Source organism: Muscardinus avellanarius (assembly GCF_963383645.1).
Source record: "Muscardinus avellanarius genome assembly, chromosome: 2".
Classification (NCBI taxonomy): Eukaryota; Metazoa; Chordata; class Mammalia; order Rodentia; family Gliridae; genus Muscardinus; species Muscardinus avellanarius.
The window spans coordinates 2,172,155-2,188,652 of record NC_137787.1 but is presented as its reverse complement, the minus strand read 5'-3'; the positions used below and the strand labels follow the sequence as shown (position 1 = coordinate 2,188,652).

The following is a 16,498-nucleotide window of genomic DNA, read 5'->3' as shown; positions in this document are numbered from 1 at the left end:
GAATGGCTTCTACCATGGCAGGAATGGCCAAAGACCAAGGGCAATGGGCACACCACAAGGTGCATGGCTGAGCGCCCCAAGCCAGCCGCAGCCCCCGGCATGATGGCCGTGTGCTGCCCGCAGCTCCCCACACAGATCCAGGTCAGTGCTCCGGGGACCCCTTCACCTCCCTTAGAAGTGAGGACCTGGGTGCACGCCATCGTGTGAGAGCTCACGGCGAGGGCGGTGGCCTCGGGGGACACTCACCCATACCAGTAGCGGGGGTCGCTGGAAATGCACTGGTTCAGGTTGCGGTGGGCCAGCGCCTTCTTCTTGTTGAGGACGAACTCCTGCAGCTTCATTTTCACCTCGGTGCTGGCCACGGCGCCTGCGGGTGAGAGCGCAGGGTGAGGTGGGCGCAGGGTGAGGTGCGCGCGGGGCAGCAGGAGCGGAGCCGTGGGGGGTCTTCTTCCCACCCAGACAGCACACAAATGCATCCCTTAAAATGCAGATTTTGAGCCAGGCCTGGTGGCCCAGCATGCTTGTAATCCCAGTACCTAGGAGGCTTCTGAGACAGGAGGATCACAGGTTTGAGGACAGACTCTCATCAACCTAGTGAGGCCCAGTTTGAAAATAAAAATAAAATAGGGCTGGGGGTGTGGTTTGGAGGCAGAATGCCCCTGGGTCCCATCCCCAAGACCCAAAGCATAAAAATAAATAAATAAATAAATGAATGAATAAATAAAATGCAGATTTAGCCACAGATGGCCTTCTCATGAACTGATACAAGGAGTTTGAATGTCCTGCCATAAAAGCAGGCTCTGAGCTTAACACAGGCAGCGTGGTGGCTTCATCTTGCTCCTGCACCAGCAGCAGACCCGCACAGAGAAGACGCTGTACCAACAGAAGCGCCCAGATGTCCAGCAGAGGGCCAAAGCCTGCTTCACCGGCGGCTGGCTATCCTGCTGGGTACTCAGCGGCAGCGCGGCCCCAGTGTCCAGGGCTCGATCCTCTCAGGCTGGCACCACGCACTAGGGAAAGCAGCTTTTATGCCGGGGATGAAGTAGGATCTGTGTGCTCCGGGTTGTCCTGTGTGCTCCGGGTTGTCTTGTGTACTCTTGAGGTTGTCTTGTGTGCTCCGTGTTGTCCCGTGTGTTCTGAGTTGTCATGTGTGCTCCAGGTTGTCTCGTGTGCTCCGGGTTGTCCCATGTGCTCTGAGGTTGTCCCATGTGCTCTGAGGTTGTCCCGTGTGCTCCGTGTTGTCCCGTGTGCTCTGAGGTTGTCCCGTGTGCTCCGTGTTGTCCCGTGTGCTCTGAGGTTGTCCCGTGTGCTCTGGGTTGTCCCGTGTGCTTTGAGGTTGTCCCGTGTGTTCTGAGGTTGTCCTGTGTGCTCCAGGTTGTCCCGTGTGCTCTGAGGTCGTCCCGTGTGTTCTGAGGTCGTCCCGTGTGCTCCGGGTTGTCCCGTGTGCTCTGAGGTTGTCCCGTGTGCTTTGGGTATTCCCGTGTGCTTTGGGTATTCCCGTGTGCTCCGGGTTGTCCCGTGTACTCTGAGGTTGTCCCGTGTGCTCCGGGGCTGTCTTGTGTGCTCCGGGGCTGTCTTGTGTGCTCCGGGTTGTCCCATGTGCTCCTGGTTGCCCTGTGTGTTCCAAGGTTGTCTGTTATGTGTGCTCTGAGGTTGTCCTGTGTGCTCTGGGTTGTCCTGTGTGTTCCATGGTTGTCATGTGTGCTCTGAGGTTGTCCCGTGTGTTCCAAGGTTGTCATGTGTGCTCTGAGGTTGTCCCGTGTGAACAACCCATGTGAACATTTGATGTGGTGTGTGAACCATCTTTTTGGACAAAACCACTTCCTGCTTGGGAAGGCTTTGCTGCCGTTAGAAGCCAGGCTGCCTGTAACGGACATTCACGAGCAAAGGACGCCGCTGTCCATCTTCAGAATTACTTGCTCAGGAGAGACTAGCAAAACGCCTGCGCTTCATAATGAGCGTAGCCCTGGCATGCCTCCCTGCCACACAGCACCTGGACTCGGCTCTCAGGGTCCTGCTTGGCTGGTGTCTCCCAGGCCCTGCACCGGGCACCTGGCTCCACTGCCTGTGCTGTGCTCTGTGCCCTGACTCGTTCTTCCCTGGATCCCTCTGTGGTCACGAGACTGCTTCAATAATAACTCTGTGACCTCACACCAAGTGGGCCTGCACGTGGACGAGAGCTCCAGGCAGGCGTTCTTGCCCCGGGATGGCGGTGCCAGGTGGTCTCAGTGTCTCAGGCGAGGCAGCGGCTTGGGGCTATGCCCTGGTGCGCCACAATCTGCTCTGTCTCGTTTCCTTTGAAAACCTGGACATTCTGACGTCATGTGCTTGCTCATGTTAAGTGGTTCTGGTTTTCCCTTTGTGACTGTCAGCACTTCTTTGAAGCTTTGCAATGGCTCTCCCTCTCAGAGCTGTGCTAGGCCATCCTTTTCAGGTCAGGGAGCTCAGTGGTAGACTACGTGCCTCAGCCTTGCGCAGGCCCTGGGTTCACTGCGTAGTACTGCCCCCTCCAAGAAGGTGTAATTAGCAAATCATTCTTAATTTATCCGTATTGTTCTGGTGCTGGGTTTTCATTCGTTTAGTTATTTGCTAATATTAGCTTTTCATGTTTCAGTCTGATGTACCTGAAATCAATTTTGGTATGTGAGATTTGATAAGTATTTTGGCAAATTGCCAGTGACTTAGCATTAGTAGAGAAATGCTTTCCTCGCCACCTTTATCTCATACTCAAGGTCTCGCCATTATTCAGAGTGAGTTCCTGTTCTGCACAGCAGAATCCTGTGTGTATGGAACCCTACACAGAACAGTGCAGTTTTGTCATGGTGAGAACTCCACTCTGTGGACAAGGCCCAGGCCCCAGCAGCGGGGCCGATCGGCAGGGAGAACGAGGCCGACGGGCGGGTTTGAAGGGTCCATCTCAGAGCATGGCTCTGGTCCTGGGCCATCTCAGATCTGAGGACACAGCTCTGTGGCTCACGAGGGCAGCTGCGTGGCGCCTCTGTGCCGAGCTCCAGAGCCAGGCCGCGTCAAGTCAGCCCAGGCAGGGCGGCCTTGCCCTTGGCAGGGCACAGGAGGGCACCTTGGCAGGGCACAGGAGGGCACCTTGGCAGGGCACAGGAGAGCACCTTGGCAGGGCACAGGGGGGCACCTTGGCAGGGCACAGGAGGGCACCTTGGCAGGCAACGGCCCCCACGAGCACTTGGCTGTGCCTAATGTCTCCCTCTGTGGGTGGGCGTGGGGAGGACGCCTGGCTGTGGGACACTCCCTGGGCTCCTGACATCCTCAACATGTGGCCACGCGGGATAAGCTGTCCCCAGGCACACGTTAAACTCACAACGCTGAGTGCATTCAGAGCCACAGGCAGGGAAGGTGGCAGGCGGTGGGGACGCGTGGCCAAAGGCCTTGCTACAGCGGGGCACAAAGGGAGGAGCCCCAATCTGTCAAGGCCAGACGAGGAGTGGAACGAGCGGCTTTCCCTGATGTAGCTGTCGGTGTTCTCAGGGGGCCACCCCGTGCTGCCAACGGCGGCTGGCCCCGTGGAGGGCGGGTCCAGGGTCACCATGGTGCGGGTGACTAGGCCCCTCCTGAGGCATGCAATGGGGAGGCCTGGCAGGAACACACAGACAGGGCCAGGAAGCCCCAGGCCCTGGCAAACCCAAACTGGGTGCCACCTAACGGCAAACAGCTCCCCGTGACTGGTTGGAGACAGCTACTGAGCAGGGAGGCAGTGGGCAAGCAAGGGCTGGAGCCCCATGCTGAGGAGCCACCCGCCTTCCTCAACAGGGCATCCACCCTCGGGAGAGGCGTGCCAGTGAGTGGAGTTTGGAGTTTGGGCCCTGCCTCAGCACAGGCCCATGGAGAACTTAGCAAGAAAAGCAGGGGTTCATAGCACTTTTAAGCAGAAGAGAAATCTTTATTCCTTGGTACTCCACCAAGAATTAAGAAAGAAAGATTGTGATCTGCACCCCATTTTCCCATTGCCGGCGTATACTCATCCTTCCAGATTTCTCCACCTCCAGGAAAGTTCTAGAATGAAAGAACTGCAGCCAAAGCACAGCAAACGCCCTCACTCCTTTGGGCTGATTCTATGCGTCTTCTGGACACACTGTTACAGAGCCCTGGGAGGCGGCGGCAGCAGTGCAGCCAGGGGGCCGAGAGCAGAAGGCTGGCCCATGGCCCACGCAGCAGGGCACGGACAGAGCCCTCTGGGAGCAGCAAATAAGCAGCTGGGCAGTGACGGAGAGGAGGGTAAACCTGGGTGGGCCTGGGCCGCGACAGAGGCAGAGACCAGGGCCGCTGCCTGACAGCAGGCCCGCAGGCTGCACGGCGCCCTGGCCTGACGCAGCCGCAGGCAGAGGCCTGCTCTGGCCTCCGCCCGAGACCCACTCCTTTTCTGACTCTTCCCTGGCCTCTGCAGGAGGGGAGACTTGACAAATAGGACAGTCAGACTAGGTTCTGATCTTCAAACTCTATCGTTTTGCATTATTTTATTGAGTTTTAGTTTTAAACATTTCTTTTTGCATTGCTAGGGAAAAAGCCCAGAGCCTCACGCACGCAAGACAAGCTCTCTCCCCAGGCGACTGAGGCGTCTCATCCCAACAGGCTAGTGCTCACACCTGCGGGAGGCCGGCGAGGCACTGCACACCCTGGCCCAGAGGGCAGACTGGCGTTCCCTGGACTCGGGCCTGGGACAGGCTGTGCGCCTTGGGCTCCTAGGTGCCGTTAAATACAAACTGACTGGACAGAAGGTGTTCCTGCTACAGTGGTGGAGACTGCACAGCCTCTCATGATTCAATGTTCTGTCAATCCATTTTCCTATACATGGTGCGATTCTGTTCTTCTTTACTGCGGAGTAAAATTCCATCGTGTGCAGACACCAAAGTTTTGTGACTCAAACCCCCACTGATGGCCATCTAGGCTGGTTCTGTACGTTCTCTTAGGTGTGGAAGCCAGAGAGAGTTGGCAACAAGGGCAGCATCAGAGCGAGGGGCAGAGGCTCCAGGGAGTAACCCAGGGGGCTGGCAAGGGGCACAGCCATAGAGAATGCAGGAACAGAAATAAAGCCGTGGATGTATAGAAAACGGCCAATCCCGACATCAAAGACTTGCAGGGGTGAGGAGGAACCTGGTGGGGAGGTCACAAGAGTGCACGTGTGTGTCTAACACGAGGTAAAATCACGGCGCACCCAATTTTAAAAAATGTAAAAAAAAAGTCTTATTGAATTCATTGCATTACCTGGTATGGATAACTGCAGACTAAAATCAAGAACGCTATAAATGTTTACAAGTATAACAAAACATTAAATATTTAATAAGTTCATTTAAAACAAATCTCAGAGAAACAAATGACGGATGCTTTTGTGTCCTCTGAATCTGCACCGCAAACACAATTTAAGTTGACGTAAACAAGAACCCCCTTCATGGGCCTGGTGCCCCGGCTGAGGACATGAGAGCCCAGGCGCCTACCAGCGCCCGCCAGGCCTGCCCTCTCACTACAGGACCACACTCTGAGGACGGCGGTGCTTACGTGAGGCTTGCCAAATGCCCAACTGTACACAGCTTATTACTAATAATAAAACCTGACCACCCAAATCCACAGAGCGAACCCACCGGGGATGCTGCCTGCGCCCAACCAGGCTGGAGGCAGTAGAGAACATTCCAGTGCTCAGCTGAGGGCGGACGGGGCTGAGCGTGCGGCGCGGAAACTGGTTCTGACTTGTAAACAGATCCAGTGTTTTCTGAAGCCAAATCTTTTCATACTCTGTGAGCCTTAAGATAATATTTTTGTTGGAAGATTCTGGTAAACTACAAGAAAGTAAATTACTTTTTAGTAATCTAAAAAACTACTTGTTGGCTAGTTGTGGTACAGACTGACTAGATGATATTTAGAATTCGAATCTTAATCCTTTGAAAAACAACCACTATTTCCCCTACTCAGAAAAAAGTTAGGGTACATACTGAGGTTCAAGTGGCCCACACGGGGAGGCGTGGGTCCGGGCCACAGTCCAGCTGCAGCCTCGAGCTGGCTGCACTGCCATCTGTGCAGGGCACACAGGGGAGAACCTCGCATGGCCCCCGGGAGGACTGGGAGCTGGTGGGGAGAGGTGTGCAGCCTCGGGGCCCGCAGACCCCCACAGAGCGGGCGCTCATACCACACCGGCTCAGCCCCGAGAGCGGATACCAGGCTCAAGCGAGGTCTGCTCTGCTCCTGGGAACATCTAGCCTAAGAGCTGGGGTCGCATCAGCCCACACAGAGGACCAGGCTTGCACCAGACCAAGGAGAGGCGCCCCAACCTGAAGCCCAACCTCCGCCCAAGTCTTTGGCTCTGGGTGGGCAACGAGTGTGTGACAGGGCCCTGGAATGTATTTCGGGCCTGGTATCTACTTCCAAATTTTGGCACAAAAACTAGACCTAATATAAAGTGAGAACTCTCCTCATATGCCTTTTTACCTTGAAAATTCTGTTATGTGAAAAACACTGTGTGTGTGTGTGTGAGAGAGAGAGAGAGGGAGAGGGAGAGGGAGAGGGAGAGGGAGAGGGAGAGGGAGAGGGAGAGGGAGAGGGAGAGGGAGAGGGAGAGAGAGAGAGAGAGGCTTGGATGTGGGACATTCTACCTCTGAGCTATACCCCCAGCTCTATTTTACTTTTTATTTTGAAACAAGACACAGGGTCTCCCTAAGTGCTGGGGGCCTGTACAAGTTGTTAAGGCTGACCTTGAACCTGAGATTCACCTGTCTCAGCTTCTCAAGTGCTGGGATTATGGGCACGCATGACCATAGACGGCTAATACGTATTATTTGAAAAGGGAAACGTTGCAACAATTTGTGATTGTGAAAGTGTCAGCTTCATGTATAAAAGCAACCGCTAAGAATTTACAGAGTGAAATAAATAAGTCAATAATGTAGAAAGTACATTAACTATAGACTCTGAAAAATATAATTATTTGAAACCATACTTTTAAATATACAAAATAATACAGGCAAACTAATAAAGATTAGCCTATATCCCAATTATAATTTAGAATTAGCTTGGTACAATAACCATTTTTACATTAAAAATAACTAAAGAACTGAATTAACTTGACAGCTATTTACTTTCTTTTAGAACGTAAGGATTTTAAGTCTCATTTGGAAATCAACTCTAATGAGGATTAATTAAAGGCAAAATGTCAACATTACAATCTAAAAATTACATAAAGGCAAATCCCCAAACCAGAATATATTCTTTCACTCTAGAGATAATGAAGAAGATAAACAGGAAAAAGAAAATAATGTTAGGAAAAACACTCCAAGCACAACTTGTTCTCAGTAATAAAACTGTAGGGATCACTGCTTCATACCATCCAAACTAGGTCATTAAGTTAGACCTGCTGGGAACGGTTGGGAGACCTGGGCAAAGTTTCCGCAGTGCCCACTGGAAGGCCTCAGGGCCCTGCGGCAGGAGACACGGAGAGGCCGCCCGCAGCCCCTCTCTAGAGGATCTGCGGCCGGAGGGGCGGCGGCTGCAGGCAGGCCACAAGAGCTGGCGTATACCGAGGAAGAGCAAAGGGACTGACAACACCTCCAGGCTTTTAGGTGGGATCCGGAAGGGTAAACCCTACGAGGAAGGGTAGCTACACATGAGCCAGCCCAGGGGACTGAAAAAACTGACTGAGCTCAAACCCTGCCTGGACTAAGGTGGCTGAGATGTTTAATGCCTTTGCTTAAGTACAAGAAGCAAAATGAAACCACTGCAAAGGAGCACTCGACCATCCTAGACCCACGCCCTGTCTAAAGCTTCTCAGACACAGTCTACCACGCAACCTGAACCATCATGACCTCTCACACAAGGAGACTTACAGCCTGACCGTCAAGGGCAAGAGAAGACAGGAAAGACCTGGCCACAGGGCCACTCTCAAACAACTCTGCCATGCAAAGCAAAACCAAGACTGAGAAATTCTGTGGGAAACCATGAAAATGAGCCAAATGAAAATGCCACATCTGTGTATCACGTAAATTTAAACCCAAGGGATGAGTTTCATAGCAGTTTATTTTGCAGCTTAGATACAAGTTAGTAACATGGATAATAGATTAGAAAACCCATACGGAAGCCAAGAGGAACTTGTGCACAGAGAACATAAAACGCAAGTCTCTAGGAAAAAGACCTAGCACAGGTGTAACTGCAGCCCCAGGCAGACTGAAAGGAGAGATAGGCCAAGCAGTATTTGTTGAGATAAAGCTAAGAAAAGTCGGTTGTAACAATTCACACAAGTCCCAAACCCTACAGATTTAGAACCATGAATTCCAAGTATGATAAATGAAAGCAAAAGAAACCATAGTTAGCCACCTTGGAACAAAGCTTCAAAAAACCAAAGACCAAGAGAAAACTTACAGGTAGTCAGAGGAAAGCCGGGCGTGGTGGTGCACCTTGCAATCCCAGTACTCGTGAGGCTGAGACAGGAGGAGCGCAGGTTCTCGGCCAGCCTCAGCGACGCAGTGAGGCCTCCACAACTTAGTGAGACCCTGTTTCAAAATAAAGAATAAGAAACAGGGCTGGAGTATAGTTCAGAGGTAGAATGGCCCTATGTTAACCCCCAGTTCTGCAAAAAGTAAAAAAAAAAAAAAAAAAAAAAAAAAGCAGTCAGAGAAAACATAAAAGATCATCTCTAAAACGGAGCAATAGAACTGACAGCTGATTTTTGGAAATTAACAACAAAAGCCAGAAGACAAAGAAATGGCATCTTAAAAGTGCTGAGAGGAAATAAATATGACTCTAAATTCAGCAAAAATAACCTTCAAGATTAATGGACGAATGTGAATTCACATTCTTGACAAAAATTCATTCCCATCAGGCCTGCTGCAATGGTTACATATAGAATGTCCCCACTAGAGCTCCTGGATGGAGTTCAGAGCTGCTCTCATGAGGGCTGTGAGAGCGTCAGCGGGTGAGTCCACTGTCACGGGCTTACTGGGTGGTAACCTAGGCAGGCACGCTCCGTGGCGGGGGTGAGACCCTGTGGCGTGGTCTCAGGGTCTATGCTTGTGGCTCTCGCCCCTCACTTGGGCTCTCTGTTCTGCCTCCCAGCACCATGCCACGAGCCGCAGACATAACCAGCCTGACGTGGACTGACTCATGAAATCTCCAGCACTAAGAAGCTTTCCTCCTTCTAAGTTATATGGTCAGTTTCTTTGATTACAGCAGTGAGAATGCGGACTGAAGCACCCGCGTTGAAGAGCTATCACAGATGGATGTCAGGCATGCAGAAATGAATATAACCAAGAAAGGATAACGGTGGGAAATCCTAGCCACAAAATAACGACGTCCTGTGAGTTGTAAACACAAATGTAAATATAAGTCAAAACTGCATTCTGCTTGAGAGAGCCCCCAAATCCTTACACACTGCTTTAGAACTGGCAGAAGTACTAAAATTAGACTTTAACAGATTAAAGACAGTTGTTGTAGTCCCAGGGTAACAGGTAAAAGAATAGAAAACAGTGATTAAACAAGCTGGAAGAAAGGAAAAGCTGTATCATTAAAAATATCTAAAGCAAGAAAATGGAATTAGAATAGTTGGAATAACTAGGATTCATACAATACAATGATAGACTTACGTATGAACATATCAGTATTTTAAGTGCAAATGGACCAAGCCAACTAAAAGAGAAAGATTGTTATACTACAGATCAAAACTTACAGGAGAGAGTTAAAGTCATCTCTGGAGAGAAACTTGTAGCCATAAATATACATGGTTTAGAAGAGAAGGCTGAAGCCAGGCATGGTGGCGCATGCTTGTCATCCCAGCATTCGGGAGGCTGAGACAGGAGGATCGCAGGTTCATGGACAGCCTCAGCTACTTAGCGAGGCCCTTTGCAACTTAGTGAGACCCTGTTTCAAAATAATGAATAAAAAAATAGGGGGTAGCTCATAGGTATAATGCCCCTGGGTTCCATCCCCAGACCCATTAAAAAAAAGAGAGAGAGAAAGGAAGAGAAGGCTGAAATCAGTGAGTTAGGTATCTGTCTCATAAAAACAGAAAAAGAGCCACTAATTAAAATAAAAAAGAAAATAAGATAAGTAGAAATTAATAAAATTTAAAAATATTCAACAGACAGCATCCAATGAAGCCAAAGCTAGTTGTTTGAAAAGATTCATACACCTATATAGATATTAACCAAAACAAACAAACAAAAACCCTTAGTGAAACAAAGCAAAAGACACAAATGAGCAATATCAGAAATGCAGAAGGAGGCAGCACTTCAGAACTCACACACCCAAAAAGACTAGCCAGAGGTATGCAGCAAACAACAGCGTGCCAAGAAATTAAAAACACGTAAGAACTGCATGGACCTCTTTAAAAGCACAACTTATCTAAATTGATCCAGGAGGAAAAGTCTGATAAATTATTTTAAAAATCGAGTATGTAATCAAAAACACTTAAAGCAAAAAAACTTTGAATAAATAGCTTTAAAAACAAATTTCACAAAATATTTAAGGGAAAAAATAATATTCATGCATATTTATGGAATAAACTTTGCCTGAGAACAAAAAAAGAAAAAAAGGTGCTCCATTCACCGTATGGCCAAGAAAGGCCTGATGCCAAGCCAAGGGCCTGCCAGGAAGGGGCTGCTGGGTAGGCTCTCACCAACACAGCTTCAAACGCACGAAACAGGAGCAGATCGAAGTTGCAGAACATAAAAGGATAATGTATTATGACCATGTCCATAGACACTGTTACAAAAGTGCACGTTAGAATTTCTATTAAAATAAATCTATATAATTTACCACATTAATTAAATACAGCAGAAAAAATATATGACTATATCCAAGAGATACTGAAACAACTGGTAAAAATCAATGCCCCTTCACACTGAAATTCCTAGCAAGTTAGAAACGAAGAGACTCTTCCCTAATCAGGTAAAGATGGCGTGTCAAAAACTGACAATTGAATAAAAGTATAAACCAAATCCCCCTTCAGACATGGTTGTAAAAGCAAAGTGGGACCTCAGAGGGGGCTGCGGGCAGCGCTGCAGCTCAACACCCAGTCAATAAAATAGAGCTGAAAGACACATCAGGCATTTTGATTCAAAAGAAAAGTATCCTTTAGAGCTGATATGATTCTATTTGCTAAAAACCTAAGTCAATCTACTGATGATTAGAGTGAGTTTAGCCAGGTTGCTGGGCACAAAATCAAATAAAAAACAACTCATTTTCAAATTACAAAAACAAATCCATCAGCATAGCACCCCAAACTATCAGATAGCTAAAACACACACACACCCTGCACATAAAAACTTACTAGAGTTTTTAAAAATATCTAAATAAATACTTGAGAGTAGGAGTAGTATTTCCAAACTGATCTACAGAGTCACTATAATCACAAAGGAGCCAAGAACCTGCGCAGGTAGAAACAGTCAATTCTAATACCAATCTACTACCTTTCTGCCAAGAGCAGAAAGGGCGGAGTGGAAGGGTGCACACCGCTGGCCGGTCTCAGGCCCGCCCGGGTGACCACGGGGCTCGACCGGTCGAGGAGGCCCACACCAGCGAGAGGCGGCAGGCATCGACTCCCGCTGCGGGCGAAGGTGCGAGGCTCCTGAGGGGTTCACTGCTGTCACACCATGCACACACCTGCTCTGGGTGAGCAACACTGCAGCTCCAGATGCTGACAAAGGGAAGGAAATTCGCAATTCTGAAAAAGGAGAAGGTTTCTTAAACACGACAGAAAAACATGCAAAGGAGAGGACTGAGGAGTGGGCTGCCCAGAGCCAGGACCCCTGTGCTGTGCCCACACCACTGACGATGAGAAGCAGAGCCCAGAGGAGAGAAGAGGTTTACTAGAAACGCCGCCAACACAGCTCGGCTCCAGAATACAAAAACAATGGCTCCAAATCAAGAAAGGCTAAAACATGTCCGGAAAATGGTGAGCTGGCCTGGAGAAGCACTTCACAAGAGCACGTGTCAGCAGTGCTGGAGGACGCACTGCACCTCACCGGTAAAAAGGGCAACTCAGCTGCAGGTGACGGGTAGCAGCACACGGCTGAAATGAAAGCGGCGGACATCAGCGGTGCTGGCGAGGGCCGGCCACAGAGCTCCTGCGCGGCCGGTGGGAGCGCGACTGAGCCCTGCAGACCTAGGCAGGAGGCACGGGTATTCAAGACACGCATGCGGGGGCCTCAGCGATTCCACTTGCCCCGCATCCGCATGCACCAGGAACAGCTCGGGTCAGGCGGGAAGTCACACGCCTGTCAGCTACAGAGCGGACGAGCACTGATGCGCTCATGAGTGGACACTGAGGAGCAGGAAGACGAAGGAGTGAGATGCCAAGTGCAAAAGGGCGCGAGAGCACACTCCGCGTGCCTCATTTACAAACACTTCAAGCACAGGCCACAGTGATCTGGCTGGGTGGAGGGGAGGAGTGACCTCTGGGGAGTCCGGAGCCCCGGCTGGGAGCGGCGCCCCGGCCCCGGCACTGGGCTGGCGAGGGCACACAGATGCGGCGTGTGTGCTTACCAATAGGTCTCTAGCAGTTGGCTCCCCATGCACTGAATGATGTGTACTTTTTTATATGTATGTTACACACAAAAATTTTAAAAAGAACTTCAAATAACAGACTTTGAGAATGCTTTCAGCACCCAGCATCCTGTGTACTGTGCAGACATAAAAAATTTAAAACCAACTCTTGTTGAGAGGATTTGTATGGATGGTGAGCCGTTTTCAGAATTTGGAGGTGAGGATTCGTGGGATGGTCTGAATGCTGGATCTTAAATATGAAGTGCCCTGCCAAAGAAAAGCCTCCACATCGCTTCCGCTGTGTGTGCCGGGAGCTGGGGACAGGGCGTGCAGCTTCCTCGCTGGCACTCGCCTGATCCTACAGTGACCACAGGAGCGCCACACCGCCCCAACACCAAGTGTACAAGACCTGTGAACTTCGCCTCAGCCTGCTGTTCCCCGGACCTTCTCACCTCAGGTGGACCACGCAGCAGCTCCCCGCCCAATGGCTCGGAGTCCCTGAGAGTGGCAAATCCTGGCAGCTCCGCTTTGCAGACCTGGCTAGGTCTCAGCCCTCCTGACTCACCAACAGGGCTCACACTCACACTCTCCCTGGCTCACAGTGAGGTGCCCTAAGGCCTGCTCTGTCCTCCAGCACAGCAGCCAGGGCAGGTTCACTGAAGGAGAATCCCCACGTCCACTCTGGGCTCCTCTCTGTCTCAGAGAAAAGCCCATTGTCCCTGTTCGGGGGCAAGGGCCAAACACCTCCTCTTACGTTCCCCAGTTTCTTGCCCTCTCTGTAGAAGACAGTCCTCTGGATGAGCCCTCCACTTGCCCAGCCTGCCTGCCCCAAGGACTGTCCATCTAGGGGTCTGTCCATCTGGGGTCTGACCATTTGGTGGCCTGCCATGTGGAGCCCTCTTCATCTGGGAACCTGACCATCTGGGGACCTGTCCATGTGGGGGTGATCAGCTGGGGGTTTGTCTATCCGGGAACCTAATGATCTGGGGGCCTGTCCATCCAGGGATTGACCATCTGGGGATCTGACTATCTAGAAGCCGACCCACCAGGAGGCCTGCCCACCTGGAGGCCTATGTATCTGGGGACTTGTCCATCTGGGAGCCTGTCCATGTGGGAGACTGACCAGCTGGGGGCCTGCTCATCTGGGGTATACTCATCTGGGGAATGCCCATTTGGGGACCTGCCCGTCTGGGGCTTAACCATCTGGGGACTTGGCCATCTTGGGGCCTATCCACTTGGGGGCCTCATCTGGGGACCACTCATTTGGTGACCTGCCATTTTGGGCTTGACCATCTGGGGGCCTGTCTATTTGGGGAGCTAACCATCTGAGGGCCTGACTATCTGGGGGCCTGATCGCGTGGAAGCCGATCCATCTGGAGGCTTGTCTATCTGGGGACTTGACCACTTGGGGGGGTCTGCCTATTTTGGGGCCCGATCATCTGAGGGCCTATTTATCTGGTACCTGTCCATCTGGGGGATGCTCACTTGGGGACTTGGCCATTTTGGGGCCTGTCCATCTGGGGACCTGCCCATCAGGGGGCTTGTTGGGGATGCTCATCTGGGGACCTGCCCATTTGGAGGCTTGACCATCTGGAGACCTGCTCATCTGGGGACCTGACCATCTGGGGACCTGAACATTTGGGGGCCTGACCATGTGGTAGCCTAACCATCTGGGGATATGTCCATCTGGAGGCCTGTCCATCTGGTGACCCAATTATTTAGGGGCCTCTGCCCATCTGGGGACCTGTCGATCTGGAGGATGCCCATCTGGGGACTTGGCCACTTGGGGGGGGTTCTGTCCATCTGGAGACCTATACATCTGGAGACCTCTCCACTTGCGGCCTGTCTATCTGGGGATTTATCTATCTGGGGGCCTCTCCATCTGGGGACTTGACCATGTGGAGGTCTCTCCATCTGGGGGGCTCTCCATCTGGGGACTTGCCCATCTGGGGGTCTCTCCATCTGGGGGGGTCTCTCCATCTGGGGACCTGCCCATCTGGGGGTCTCTCCATCTGGGGGGGGTCTCTCCATCTGGGGACTTGCCCATCTGGGGGTCTCTCCATCTGGGGGGCCTGTCCATCTGGGGAGCCTGCCCATCTGGGGGTCTCTCCATCTGAGGGGCCTCTCCATCTGGGGACCTGCCCTTCTGGGGGCCTCTCCATCTAGGGAGCCTGTCCATCTGGGGGGGGCCTGTCCATCTGGGGGGCCTCTCCATCTGGGGAGCCTCTCCTTCTGGGGGGCCTGTCCATCTGGGGACCTGCCCACCTGGGGGCTTGGCCATCTGGGGACCTCCTTATCCAGGGACCTGACCACCTGGGGACCTGAACATTTGGGGGCCAGACCATGTGGCAGCCTGACCATTTGGGGATCTGTCCATCTGGAGGTCTGTCTATCTGGGGGCTTGACCATCTTAGGACCCGACCATCTGAGAACCTGATCATCAGGGGACCTGTCCACCTGGGGGATGTTGATCTGGGGGCTTAGCCATCTGGGGGCCTGTCTACCTGGAGGCCCATCTATCTGGGGGCCTGACCATCCAGGGGCCTGTCCATCTGGAGGGCTGCTATATTGGTTCTAGACTTGCCTGGCCAGCCCCACATTCATGGAAGGCAAGTCCTCACAACCAATCTCTGAGCATCTGTCTCCTACAGGGCCTGCCTCTCTGGCTGGACCAGAACAACCCCCTGTAACTGCGCAGCACTGGCCCTCCCGCTGTGAGTCACTGAAAACCACGCGTGTTAGTGGAAGTGCACAGACCTGCCCGAGTCAGAACCCAGAGGAGGAGCTGCTCAGAGCGGAGGCCGCACCAACGGAAGGCCCAAGATCCCGGGACTCCCTGGTGGGGACACGCGCCTGGCGAGGCTCTCAGGCAGCATCTGGCATGCAGCAGGGGGGCACTGGGACCTTCTCCTTGACACGTGTGCCTCCCGCCCTCCAAGGGGAGCAAATAGAAGGCCTGCCCACTGCCTTCAAGCGCAGGCTGCCCTCAGGAGCAAGCACGCTGGCCCGCTCCACACCCACAGCCAGGGCGGGAGCCAGAGCCCACCCAGGGGAGTCGCTGGCTCGACCAGCTTGAACCCTCCCAGCGATAACCAACATCGCTGCTACACACTTAGAAATGCTCTCAGAGGAAAGTGCTGTGATGAACGCAGGGAAGACCACACGGATATCACACGGCGCGGCCGGGGCGCGCCCGCGCTGGCGTCTCCTGCGTCTCCAAGGAGTCCCGCCAAGCAGTCGCCAAAGTACTTCGATCAGACCCAAAGTGCTACTGGTGCACTGCCTGTGTCAGCACACAGTGTGGCTGCCCACCAAGCTGGAGGCTGGCCTGGCCCAGCCCCGGGGCTGACACAGAGGGCAGGCGTGCCCCCGGCCTCCCGCCTGCCCCACACCACCCGCACTCACTCTCTTTGCCCGGCATGCCCAGCCTCCCACCCGCACTCACTCTCTTTGCCAGGCGCACCCGGCCTCCCGCCCGCATTCACTCTCTTTGCCCTCCCGCCCGCCCCACACCACCGCACTCACTCTCTTTGCCCGGCGCGCCTACCCCAGCCTCCCGCACTCACTCTCTTTGCCCTTCTCCTTGTTCTTCAGCTGCTGCAGCTTCTGCTCGCGGTGCTGCTTCTCCAGCTCCTGCTCCTGGCGGTGCCTCTCCAGCTTGCGCTGGTGCTCCAGCAGCTCCTGCTGGTGCTTCATGGCCAACATCTCCTGCTGCTGCTGCGGGCGGAGGGAGGACACAGCGTCAGAGCCTCAGAGGCCCACGACCCCAGCAACCAGCTGATGCCTGCCCGCCCGCCCGCCCCGGTGCCTCGGTGGGCACCACGTGTCCTCTGACCCTGGAGTGGTAAGCGGAGAAGGAACCCTGCTAGCAGGGCAGGCGCCTTGCAGGCTGGGGCTGGACCGCTCTGGAGGACAGCTGGGCACTCTCCTCGGACACTGGGCACAGCCGTCCTAAGACCCAGCGGCGCCCTCCCAGGCATCCACCCACGTGCCCGGAAGCACATCAGTA

The 16,498-nt window shown here is 52.8% G+C and overlaps 1 protein-coding gene across 1 annotated transcript in view; it reads right to left on the bottom strand.

Moving 5' to 3' along the window:
• The window catches only part of HDAC4 (histone deacetylase 4), a gene marked incomplete at both ends in the record, with an annotated part of 133,916 nt that overhangs the window by 72,019 nt on the left and 45,399 nt on the right, over window positions 1-16,498 (bottom strand). The window contains 2 exons of the mRNA XM_080720072.1: window positions 247-367; window positions 16,056-16,206. Of these exons, the coding sequence (XP_080576198.1) occupies window positions 247-367; window positions 16,056-16,206 (272 nt within the window). The remainder of the gene's footprint in view (window positions 1-246; window positions 368-16,055; window positions 16,207-16,498) is intronic.